The sequence below is a fragment of the Nilaparvata lugens genome, chromosome 6, assembly GCF_014356525.2.
Source record: "Nilaparvata lugens isolate BPH chromosome 6, ASM1435652v1, whole genome shotgun sequence".
In the NCBI taxonomy this organism is placed as follows: domain Eukaryota; kingdom Metazoa; phylum Arthropoda; class Insecta; order Hemiptera; family Delphacidae; genus Nilaparvata; species Nilaparvata lugens.
The window spans coordinates 5,952,988-5,965,329 of NC_052509.1; the positions used below are offsets into that span (position 1 = coordinate 5,952,988).

The following is a 12,342-nucleotide window of genomic DNA, read 5'->3' on the forward strand; positions in this document are numbered from 1 at the left end:
GACAATAAATTTTTGCATTTAGCGCTTGAAGTCTTTTTGCAGTGTGATCGATATGAGCATTCCATCTCAGGCTACAATCAATTATAATACCAAGATAACGGGTGCTATTCACTAGATCTAGAGGCGGACATTTGCAAGTTAGAAAAGCATTTGAATAAAGGCAATGGCAGTCATGACTGATACTGTTGGTATTCATTGCATCTCAGATGGGGAGACTTGAAGTGCATTAATACAGTTTTTTTTCTATTAACAATTAGATTTCTGTCGTGGGACCATCTTAGGATTCTGTTATAATCCAGTTGGATCAATTGCTGGGCTGTTTTCAAATCTCTATGTCCAACTATCAGAACAGTATCATCTGCATACATTAGTACTTAATCTAGATTCGTTAGTTTTTATATATAATATTGTCCTATAAATGTACAGGCTGTACACCGTCATGAACTTTAACTTACTGAAGAATGGCTTGCATGATTGCTCTTTATCAAGATTTAGAATTATTCTTTTTGCTTCTTTTTGTAATAGTAGTATTTTATTTAAGTTTGAGATGCTTGTTCCTCCATATATTTCAATTCCATATGATCATTGCGAAGTACACTGCTTTTAACGTTTCTAAGTTGGAAATTTTTGCTAGTCGTCTCAGCGCGAAAATTCCTGAGTTTAATTTTTTACATATTTTTTGAATGTGAACGGACCAACTAAGTGTGTTTTCAAGATATAGACCTAAAAATTTAATTTCTTTCTTATTATCTACGGAATTAAGTTGTTTTACCTCTGAATTTCTACAAGTAAAATGGAGGAACTTTGTTTTGTTATCATTAAGTATTAGATGTCTGTGATTTAGGTACTTTTTAGTTAATAATATAGAATTGTTACATTTAATTTCTGTTGTGTTCCAGTCCTTTTCAGCAATGCACACGCACAGACTTATTTCGTCAGCGTATAAGCATAATTTACTATTCTCAACTAAATCGCACATATATTTAGGCAACCCCCCTAAGTAGCACAGAAACAAAAATGGACCTAACACCGATCCTTGCTTGTATACTTTATATTTACATACTGTTGCCGTCCTTCTAGATATGACTTGATCCAGCTAAGCTCTTTACCTCTAATTCCGTAATTTTGAAGTTTATTTAATAATAATTTATGATTCACACTGTCAAATGCTTTGGTTAGATCCAGGAATGCTCCTACAGTATTTAATCCCTCATCTAAGTTTTCTAAAATGTTTTCTATGAACTCTATCAAAGCAGTAATGGTTGACCTGTTTTTTCTATAGCCATGTTGTTCTTTGTCAAGTATACCATTAGTTTCAAAATAATCAATTAACTGAACTAGTACACACTTTTCAAATATTTTAGATAGGGCAGGTTGGATGGCCAAAGGTCTGTAGTTGAGAGGGTCAGATGGATTTCCTTTCTTATATGCTGGTATTACTTTTGATATTTTTAATTCGTTTGGGTACACTCCAGTTATAATTGAGGCATTGATTACGTGCAAAAGAGGTTTGAAATTAATCAGGATTAAAATTCAACCGGCTTTTGTGCAACTGGGCCTTCGTGAGGGAAATTTTTGCATTCCTCTGGGAATTAATCTAAATTTACTGTTATTAGATAGAACATTTCTGTATGAATGTTATGAATGTTATTATAATTTCTTCTTTCGTAATAAATTTTTTTATGCTTTTGTACTCCAGAGCGAAGTTCGATCCCCGATATTTATACAGAACCTTGAACACATAAATATATCTAACAGGCAAACATCTAAGACACTGTAAATTTGTAATGATTTTGTTTAAATACGTTATGGTTTGCCGTTGTTGCAGGGTGGTTTCAGGCTCACGTGACGCGACACTGCGCGTGTGGCACATAGAGAACGGCGAGTGCCTGCACGTGTTGGTCGGCCACCTGGCTGCTGTGAGGTGTGTGCAGTACGACGGTCGACTAGTTGTCAGCGGGGCTTACGACTACATGGTCAAGGTGTGGAACCCCGAACGCGAGGAGTGTCTGCACACTCTCAGTGGACATACCAATCGGGTTTACTCGTTGCAGGTTGGTGGCTACTGTATTTTCTTATTGGCCGAAGCGAAGCTGAGGTCTTAGTTTCGACTCGATCGGCTTTTGTGTATGTTTGTTTGTTTGTACCGAAGTTACAGTCGCAGTTATTGTGTACAGTAAATTGTTCCAGTTCCAATCGTAAATTGTTCCATCACGTGACTAGTGCAAAATGTTCCCATGGAACGCCATTTCAAAATCGTTGGTTCAAGCTTTTGGCGCGCACTTGATTTACACCAAAATGTGTCGTTCACTAGCTGCGTGAATGAAGAAAGGCTGTTTTACAAACTTACCGTCTAGAAAAGTGTGCATTTCTTTCATTCCATTACTCTCAAATTTTCTATAGAGAAAAATTCATTCAACTAATGGTTATCAAACATAATTTTGTTGGTTATGTATTCTATGGCTATGCAATGGTAAACAAGCTATCAGCGCATGCGCAGCCGCAGAGAATCAAGAAGACTACAAAATTTAATCGACCGTACGACCAATGAGAGCTCGGATAGTTGGAACTGTACCTCGTTGGAACAATTTACCACGCTTGGAATGTGGGGCAGGAACTTGGAACTGGAACTGGTTTCTGGTACAGAATCTGTCAAAACTCTTCCCATGGGACGCGGAACTTTTTACCTGGTAAATTGTGAATCGGACAATTTACCACATTCTATGTACACAGAACGGGCCCATTGTCCGATTTGGATCGAACTTCAAATAATCCCATTTCAAAATATTTTTGTGGCTCAATTGAATATAACATTTTATGAAATATTTAACCATGATTAAGTGCTGATTAAAGACATCTTGACTTCTCTGATTGATTCTCTTCAGTACTGAGTACCCTACCCATAACATGTTGGTACAATAGCTATTGATATGATTTTCGAGTTGCATTACCACGAGCAGTGGTTAAGATTAGAAATATCACTAAATATAAACAATAATGGTTATGTGTGTTATTTTTCAATTTCTTACATGTTTATTAAATTCATCAAGTAGTACTATGGCTAGAATAATTGGCTCTTCCAGAGTTTATATTCAATGTTGTGCTATTTTTGTCAGACTTATTGGCTGAATAAAACAAACTATTCAAATGTTATGGAATCTATTGTGATGAGATTTCTATCATGCTTCTAGAAATAGATATGAGAACTTTATTATTTGTCAATGGAACAAAATTTATAACAATATCATGACACATTTCAAAAGTTTTATGGTATTTTTTTGGAAATTCAGCTTTCAGGTTACGTTACCTACCTTTCATTTTTACTCGCTATTATCTACGATTTACTATTTCTAGTTCCAAAACTATATTGGGAATATATAAAAAACATGAAAGAAATTATATCGAAGTTAATAATCACAAAAATATACTTTAATAAGTAAAAGCAAGCGATTTTACTTATAATCCCATATAGGCTCCATTGTAAAATTCAAATATTTGGAATCTTCATGGCGGCGGCGGGGAAAAAATTCCAATGGCCATACTGTGGGTAATATAGTTACTGTAAATGTAACTAAGTAAAAAAATCAGCTGTTGTGTGTACAATTAGTTGCATATGATGACGCATGCAATTAATAACTGAAAGTAACATAGTATTTTCTCTCGACCTTTCTCTGCTTTCAACTCGGGCTGACCTGTTGCCAGTATGTCTTGAAGCAGATTAGCTTTTGATGTTAGCATTTTTGATACACCAACCCTAACAGCCATTAGTCGTTTTCACACCGATATCTCGCCGATACATCAAAGGACAGAACTTACTCTGATGTACAGTATGGACAGAGGAGGCTGTGTTTTATACCTGCGCGAGGTCTACTGTTCACAGAACTACTTGTATTAGAAGCTTCTCGCTGGTGAAAAACATGCATGATGAAAACATATATGTGTGTGTGCATGATAAACATGCATGTACACGTTAGGACATGCATGTTTATAATGCATGTCGTACCGTTAGTGGCCAGCCTTAGAACATTGTGTAAAGTTCTTCAACACTTGGTATTTCAACACTTTATTACTGTCCATTATTGTTGATCATCACTGACTTCTATCTTGACCGGGTGAGAGTTTATAGGTGCGTACAGATATACGCGCCTCTAACACGCTCCGCACTCGCTCTGCAATCGCTCCACGCACGCTCCGCAATCGCTCCGATCATGAACGTTACGGGAGATGTTAGCTCTTCTCGCGTTCCACTCTTGCTCCCCGGTCGATCATCAATCGATCTGCTCGAGTGACGTTCGATTGCGGAGCAGACCTTATAGGTGCGTACAGACTTTCGCTCTTCCCCGCAATTGAACGTCACTCGAGCAGATCGATTGATGATCGACCGGGAAGCAAGAGTGGTTCGACCGGGGAACACGAGAAGATCTAACATCTTCCGTAACGTTCATGATGGGTGCGACTGCAGAGCAGGGGCGGAGCGACTGTGGTTCGATGGAGGAACGAGGGCGGTACGAGGGCGGAGCGTGCTCGGTGCGGGTTGGAAGCACGTATATGTGTACGCACCTTAAGAATGGCACAGTATGAAAGACTACCATGATAAATGAAAGAAAACTTGAAAAAACTATTCCATTTAATCATTTCTGTAAATTTAGTCCTTACTGAACTTTGTGGAGTACGATTGCAGTTTGATTAGAATTTCTCCAAAAAATAAGTTTCTATTGAGTTTTTCTGTTAATTAGTTTTTCATTGAGCCTCCTTCTGCTATGGTCGCATTAATACAAAGTTTACTTCTGAAGATAAGTTTTCCATTCAGTTTTTCATCAAGTTTGACTAAACTGTACTAGTTGCAGTTTGACTAAGTTTTTTCTTTAAATTGAATATTTAATTGAGTTTTCTGTTTAAATTGAATATTTAATTGAGTTTTCTGTTTAAATTGAATATTTAATTGAGTTTTCTGTTTAAATTGAATATTTAATTGAGTTTTGTGTTGTGATAAAGTTTGTTGAATGAGTAGACTATTGATATTGTGGAATTTTCCCATAATTGAAAAAACACCGTTTTATTTTTGTCACATCCACTTTTATTAAACTGTGTAAAAGTTTAAACTGTGCAAACGTTTAATAAATGTGGATGTGACAAAATAAAACTGTGTTTTTCAATTGTGATAAAGTATTCAATTGAGTTTTGTATTGTGATAAAGTTTTTAATTCAGTTTTTCATCAAGTTTCCTACTGTAATCATTGCAGTTTGACTGAGTTTTTCTCTGTAAATTAGTATTCAATTGAGTTTTGTATTGTGATAAAGTTTTTAATTCAGTTTTTCATCAAGTTTCCTACTGTAATCGTTGCAGTTTGACTGAGTTTTTCTCTGTAAATTAGTATTCAATTGAGTTTTGTATTGTGATACAGCTTTAAATTCAGTTTTCTTCAAGTTTCCTACTGTAAACGTTACAGTTTGACTGAGTTTTTCTCTGTAAATTAGTATTCAATTGAGTTTTGTATTGTGATACAGTTTTAAATTCAGTTTTTCTTCAAGTTTCCTACTGTAATCATTGCAGTTTGACTGAGTTTTTCTCTGTAAATTAGTATTCAATTGAGTTTTGTATTGTGATAAAGTTTTAAATTCAGTTTTTCATCAAGTTTCCTACTGTAATCGTTGCAGTTTGACTGAGTTTTTCTCTGTAAATTAGTATTCAATTGAGTTTTGTATTGTGATAAAGTTTTTAATTCAGTTTTTCATCAAGTTTCCTACTGTAATCATTGCAGTTTGACTGAGTTTTTCTCTGTAAATTAGTATTCAATTGAGTTTTGTATTGTGATAAAGTTTTAAATTCAGTTTTTCATCAAGGGTCACTGTAATCGTTGCAGTTTGACTGAGTTTTTCTCTGTAAATTAGTATTCAATTGAGTATTGTATTGTGATACAGTTTTGAATTCAGTTTTTCATCAAGTTTCCTACTGTAATCGTTGCAGTTTGACTGAGTTTTTCTCTGTAAATTGGTATTCAATTGAGTTTTGTATTGTGATAAAGTTTTGAATTCAGTTTTTCATCAAGTTTCCTACTGTAATCGTTGCAGTTTGACTGAGTTTTTCTCTGTAAATTAGTATTCAATTGAGTTTTGTATTGTGATAAAGTTTTTACTTTCTTTGCCCTATTACCATAGGTAAGGAAAGTATTGTTTTCCGAAAAAAATTAAGGTACCCCAATTTCTAAATTGCCATACGTTTCAAGGTCCCCTGAGTCCAAAAAAGTGGTTTTTGGGTATTGGTCTGTATGTGTGTGTGTGTGTGTGTGTGTGTGTGTGTGTGTGTATGAGTGTATGTGTGTGTATGAGTGTATGTACGTCTGTGTACACGATATCTCATCTCCCAATTAACGGAATGACTTGAAATTTGGAACGTAAGGCCCTTAAAATATAAGGATCCGACACAAACAATTTCGATCAAATGCGATTCAAGATGGCGGCTAAAATGGCGAAAATGTTGTCAAAAACAGGGTTTTTCGCGATTTTCTCGAAAATGGCTCCAACGATTTCGATCAAAAGTTATACCTGAAATAGTCATCGATAAGCTCTATCAACTACCACAGGTCCCATATCTGTAAAAATTTCAGGAGCTCCGCCTCATCTATACAAAGTTTGATTTTAGATTATCAATTATCAGGCTTCAGATACAATTTAAACAAAAAATTACGAGTGGCAAAGATTCAGCATGAGAATCTCTACAACTAATGTTCAGTAACATTTTTACCTTAAATTGAAAATAAGCACGAAATTCTAGAAAATGTTATTATTTCAATTGCAAACTGTTGGCAACTGTTGATTCTATTAATTGATTCACTATGAAGAGATAGCAGACCTCGTATGTCTCCAGCGTTATCGCCCTGTCACCAGCTGGCTCAAATCTTTGAATAGTAGACTTGAGATGCGCGGGAACACTAGCGTCGGGTGATCAATTTTCCTAACGGGAAGGAAAGTTGTGTGAGTGCGCCACACCAGATTTTTAATTCAGTTTTTCATCAAGTTTCCTACTGTAATCGTTGCAGTTTGACTGAGTTTTTCCTCTGTATTAGTATTTAATTGAATTTGTTGTTGTAGTTTGACGGCGTGCATGTGGTGAGTGGATCGCTGGACACGTCGATTCGTGTGTGGGAGGTGGAGTCAGGTGCATGTCGCCACACACTGATGGGCCATCAGTCGCTGACGTCAGGCATGGAGTTGCGCAACAACATACTCGTATCTGGCAACGCCGACTCTACGGTCAAGGTCTGGGACATTCTCACCGGCCAGTGCTTGCAGACGCTATCTGGTATGTCACACACCATAAAACATTCGTTACATCAAACATTTTTCGCCAAACTGCACAGAAAGCAGCTGTTTTCCAGTCCCTACATTGTTTGCAGACGACTCTCGTCTGACGTCAGAACAGGTTTCTTTCCGGCTAAGGCCGGAAAGAGTACCCTTTCCGGCCGCTAAATTTGAAGTGTGCTAAAACAGCTGATGAAAAAACTTTTCATTATTTGAGTTTATTATTCAATAATTAAAACATTTATAATAATATCATCTTATTGTCATTTGAAAGAATAAAAAAGTATAAACTCAACCTCCCACATAATTGAACATAATCTTTTAGGTTATTTAGACAAATCAAAATAAAAAATAAAAATACTTGGACAATTTCCTGATATTCAGATTACCTACCTCAGATTTGCTAGAGCTATGACCTTCCACTTTTGCTTTCGGAAGTGCTTAATAAAACAATTATTCTCATATATATATATTGTTCATTTTTCTGTGTGGCAAAAAATAGCTTTCGCACCAAGGGTAAAATGTTTTTTTCCGGCTCTCAATCTTCTCTAGTCCGAGGCCGTTGAAAACCGATTTCGAGCCGGAAAAGTCTCATTTTCGGCCCTATGTGCGAAATATACTATTTCAGCCTAAGCATTGTTCCAGTCTATTTGCAGGCTCCATTAAACATTCATTTATGTAGTATAATTATGTAACTGTCACCTAAGTGATCTTATAATGGCAGTGAAAATATCTGGTCAGTCACACACCAAACATTCGTTCCTATTGCCCTTTTCTACAGGTGTTTCAGAAGTAGTGTCGAAAATTTTAGGGTATTGTTCCTGGATGATAGGAGTCTACAAATGTCGTATTTGAAATGTCAAAAACTCAGCGGTTATCCTTATAGCTTCCATTTTGTTTTTTTTTCACATAGGCATTTTCATCTCAAGAACAAAATGTTGTATTGATCTGGAATTTGGTATGAATGTTTATGCTATAAAGACTCAACTTTAAGAAATAAAATGAGAACTTTTCTATGTGAATTTTCAAAATGGCGGCCATTTTAAATTTTGATTGCAAATTTCACGAAAACCGTTCACTTTACAGAAAATTTACAAGAGACAAAAAGTTAGCAAATTTTATCAAAATTTCAAGGATACCTCATTTATTAAGATTGATCGGAGAATAATAGAGAAATTAATTTAAAAAAATTTACTTTCGTACAGCATGCTTGATCATGAACGAACAAGATCATCTGAAAAACATTGTAAAATCAGCTGGATGGCACCATGGAGCCATACAGAGTTTCAAAGCTTCATCTTAAATACAATAATTGGAATTAAAAATGTAATATTGATGTTCAAATTGTGTAAAGAGGTCATGCATGCAATACGAAAATAATTAATTTCTCTGTTATTCTCTGACCAATCTTAATAAATGAGGTAACCTTGAAATTTTGATAAAATTTGCTAACTTTTGTCTCTTGTAAATTTTCTGTAAAGTGAACGGTTTTCGTGAAATTTGCAATCAAAATTTAAAATGGCCGCCATTTTGAAAATTTACATAGAAAAGTTATTATTTTATTTTTCAAAGTTGAGTCTTTATAGCATAAATATTCATACCAAATTTCAGATCAATTCAACATTTCTTCTTGAGATAAAAATTCCTAAGTGAAAAAAACAAAATGACAGCTATAAGGATAACCGCTGAGTTTTGGACATTTCAAATACAACATTTGTAGTCTCCTATCATCCAGGAACAATAACCTAAAATGTTCGACATTACTTCTGAAACACTCTGTATATTGTATCCTATATTGTCCTATAGTCCTATTCCACACACATTTTATTATACCGGGTGATTACAAATGAAATAGACAACTTCAATAGCCTGTACAAAATTAAACTGGTGTATTTCAACATAGTAAGTGATATAGGTTTGTAGGGAATTTCTTAAAGTTTATGTTGGTAGAACTGTTGCTGGCTATTGTTGGCTGCTCCGTGTTACAACAGCTGTTACAACAAACTCTGTTACTGTTGTGCAGCGTCATTTCAGAACAAAATACGGTCACCAACAACAACCACCACCAACAAGGCAATCAATTTATGACTGGTATGAACGTTTTTAAAGCAGTGGATGTGTGTGTAAGAAGAAGAGTACTGGAAGACCTTCTGTTACAGAAGAGAAAATTGATAGTGTTCGTGATGTTTTTGTACGAATTCCAGGAAAATCGACTAGATCAGCGAGTTTAGAATTGCAAATTCCTCAACCTACTGTGTGGAAAATTCTGCGGAAACGTTTGAAAATGACACCTTATAAATTGCAGTTAGTACAAAGTTTAAATGACAATGATAAAGTTGTACGTAAAATTTTTTGTCAAGAGATGCAACATTATCTTGAAAATGACGACACATTGTTTAATCGCCTAATTTTCAGTGATGAATGCACTTTTCACATTAGTGGAAAAGTTAACAGACATAATGTACGAGTATGGGGAACAGAAAACCCAAGAGAGACTGTACAGCATATACGCGATTCTCCTAAAGTGAACGTGTTTTGCGCTTTATCTTGTGAAAAGGTTTACGGGCCTTTCTTCTTCCAAGAACCATCAGTAACCGGAAGAATTTATCTGGACATGTTAACCGAATGGTTAATGCCTCAACTCCATGAAGATAGTTGTAACTTCATTTTTGTACAAGATGGAGCTCCGCCTCACTGGTACTCAGACGTCAGAGGGTATCTGGATGAACATCTTCCTAGACGATGGATCGGCCGTGCAAGTGAGGAAAACGTTGTATTTCAGCCGTGGCCACCTCGTAGTCCGGACCTAACGCCCTGCGACTTTTTCTTGTGGGGCTATGTAAAAGACAGAATTTTCGTACCACCGCTTCCTGTTGATATCGATGATCTTAAACAACGAATCACAAAATAATGCTCTTGCTACAGTTAACCGTAAGATGCTTAGTCGTGTGTGGTCAGAATTTGACTACCGTGTTGATATCTGTCGTGTTGCAAATGGTGCACACATTGAACATCTGTAAATTTTCAATAAAAACTTCAAGAATTCTTCTATGTAATAATGTAAGTAATGATCTAAACTTTTAAATAATAAATTCTCTACAAGCTATTCAAACTGTCTATTTCATTTGTAATCACCCGGTACATACATTTACAGAGTATCTCACGAAACAGCTGATTCTACATGGAATTTATAATAAATAATGTCTGGTAATTTTTTTCCATAACTACCATAGTTTCCGAGTTCTATAGATTTTTCGATATCATTAAAAAACGTCAATAACTAGAAAACTTTCACACAAAATAGAATTCTACGGATGTGGTGGGAAAAAGTTAGCAATCTCAATGAGATCCACATAATCTGTTCACTTGTTTGATGTTTTTAAACTTTCTGTGAGCGTTCAAAGTTTTAAAAAATTAAGTTAGTAACATAAAATTGGTAACTCTGTCGTCCAATAATTTCCACGGAATTTATTACGTAGATCTCACTGTATTGCTTCACTAGTCTGTTCCAGAGAGTATGATTAAACCATTCAGATACATCATTATTTTTTCCTACAGTTACGTTGAAAAGTGGCCATTGCTGCACTGATTACAGAACGCAAAGAATCACTTTTCCGCTCTAGTGCGGGAAAAATTTTTCTGCACTCCAGATTTGCAACATGGCAACGCAAATTACTTAGTAGGTTATATGGAGCAACAGTGCAGCAAAATCAAAATGAAGTTGGTATCAGTGACTGCTGTGGCTGCTATAGTGAGCAGAGGTGCAACCAAGCACAACGCGCTAATTATTCATTATATTATATTATAACCAAGGACAACGAGGACTTTAGGATTTTAGGATTAAGGTTTTTATCAATAATAAAATTACACAGAAAAACATTTGATGGATTTCAGGCAATTTTACCCCATAATTACCCACTTTTCATATTCAATGGTAACTGTAGGAAAAACTTAATGTGAAATACGTGCGCAAAGTTCCTCTGCTGCACTCAAGAAACCATTCCGCCCTCGCCTACGGCTCGGGCGTAAACGTTTCTTTCGGTGCAGCAAACTGACACTTTGCGCACTAGTTGCACAAATAACTATTAACAATCTCAAACTTGAAGCTACCTTCGTCGCACCATTATACTAGAGACAAACAAATATTACGCTTATCCAAACAAACTTACACTTACACTTATCGCTTACAAACTTACGCTTATCCTTACAAACTTCCACTCATCCTTATAAACTCACACTCTTATCGCTTACAAACTTACACTTATCCTTATAAACTTACACTCTTATCGCTTACAAACTTACGCTTATCCTTTCTCTATGATTATACTTTGAACCTAAAGTAAGACTGGCCCGATTGCACAAAAGCCGGTTAAATTTGAATCTTGATTAATTTCACGAGAACCAATCAGAGGAGTTTTTGAAAAGACGGCTTCTCTGATTGGTTATCGTGGAATTAACCACGACTAAAATTTAACCGGCTTTTGTGCAACAAGCTCTTAGCTTAGTAGATGGAGGCGAATGACTAATATTTTTCATAATTGATTGTGTTTTGTATGTGTTGTGTGCTAGGTGTGAACAAGCACCAGTCAGCGGTGACTTGCCTGCAGTTCAACAATCGCTTTGTGATCACGTCTTCCGACGACGGAACAGTCAAACTGTGGGATGTCAAGACTGGTAAGCTATTCTGCGTTTTATTTTAAATTTTAGTTTTTGTCTTTGAATGATTGAACAATAACACAAGCAAATGGGAATTTTGCTAATATTGGATAAAAACAACGATACAATCAAATGCAAAAATATCGATATTGATACTATCGATTGACTTTATAAATACTATCAAATGAAAATATCGATCCTAATGACTTCAAAATCAAATCAATGTATTCCTCTTTAAAATACACATAACAAAAATTATAGAATGCATTATAGGAAATTTCCTTCACATGGGCTATGATGCCTGTGTGCGAAGAAGAGTCCGAATCACTTAATATATTTTAATTCAGAGGAGGAAACAAGAGGAAATGAAATGAAATTGTCTTG

At 35.5% G+C, this 12,342-nt stretch overlaps 1 protein-coding gene across 1 annotated transcript in view; it reads left to right on the plus strand.

Moving 5' to 3' along the window:
• The window catches only part of LOC111053617 (F-box/WD repeat-containing protein 7), a 40,331-nt gene that overhangs the window by 18,496 nt on the left and 9,493 nt on the right, over nucleotides 1-12,342 (plus strand). The window contains exons 8-10 of the mRNA XM_039430026.1: nucleotides 1,829-2,054; nucleotides 7,093-7,303; nucleotides 11,872-11,976. Of these exons, the coding sequence (XP_039285960.1) occupies nucleotides 1,829-2,054; nucleotides 7,093-7,303; nucleotides 11,872-11,976 (542 nt within the window). The remainder of the gene's footprint in view (nucleotides 1-1,828; nucleotides 2,055-7,092; nucleotides 7,304-11,871; nucleotides 11,977-12,342) is intronic.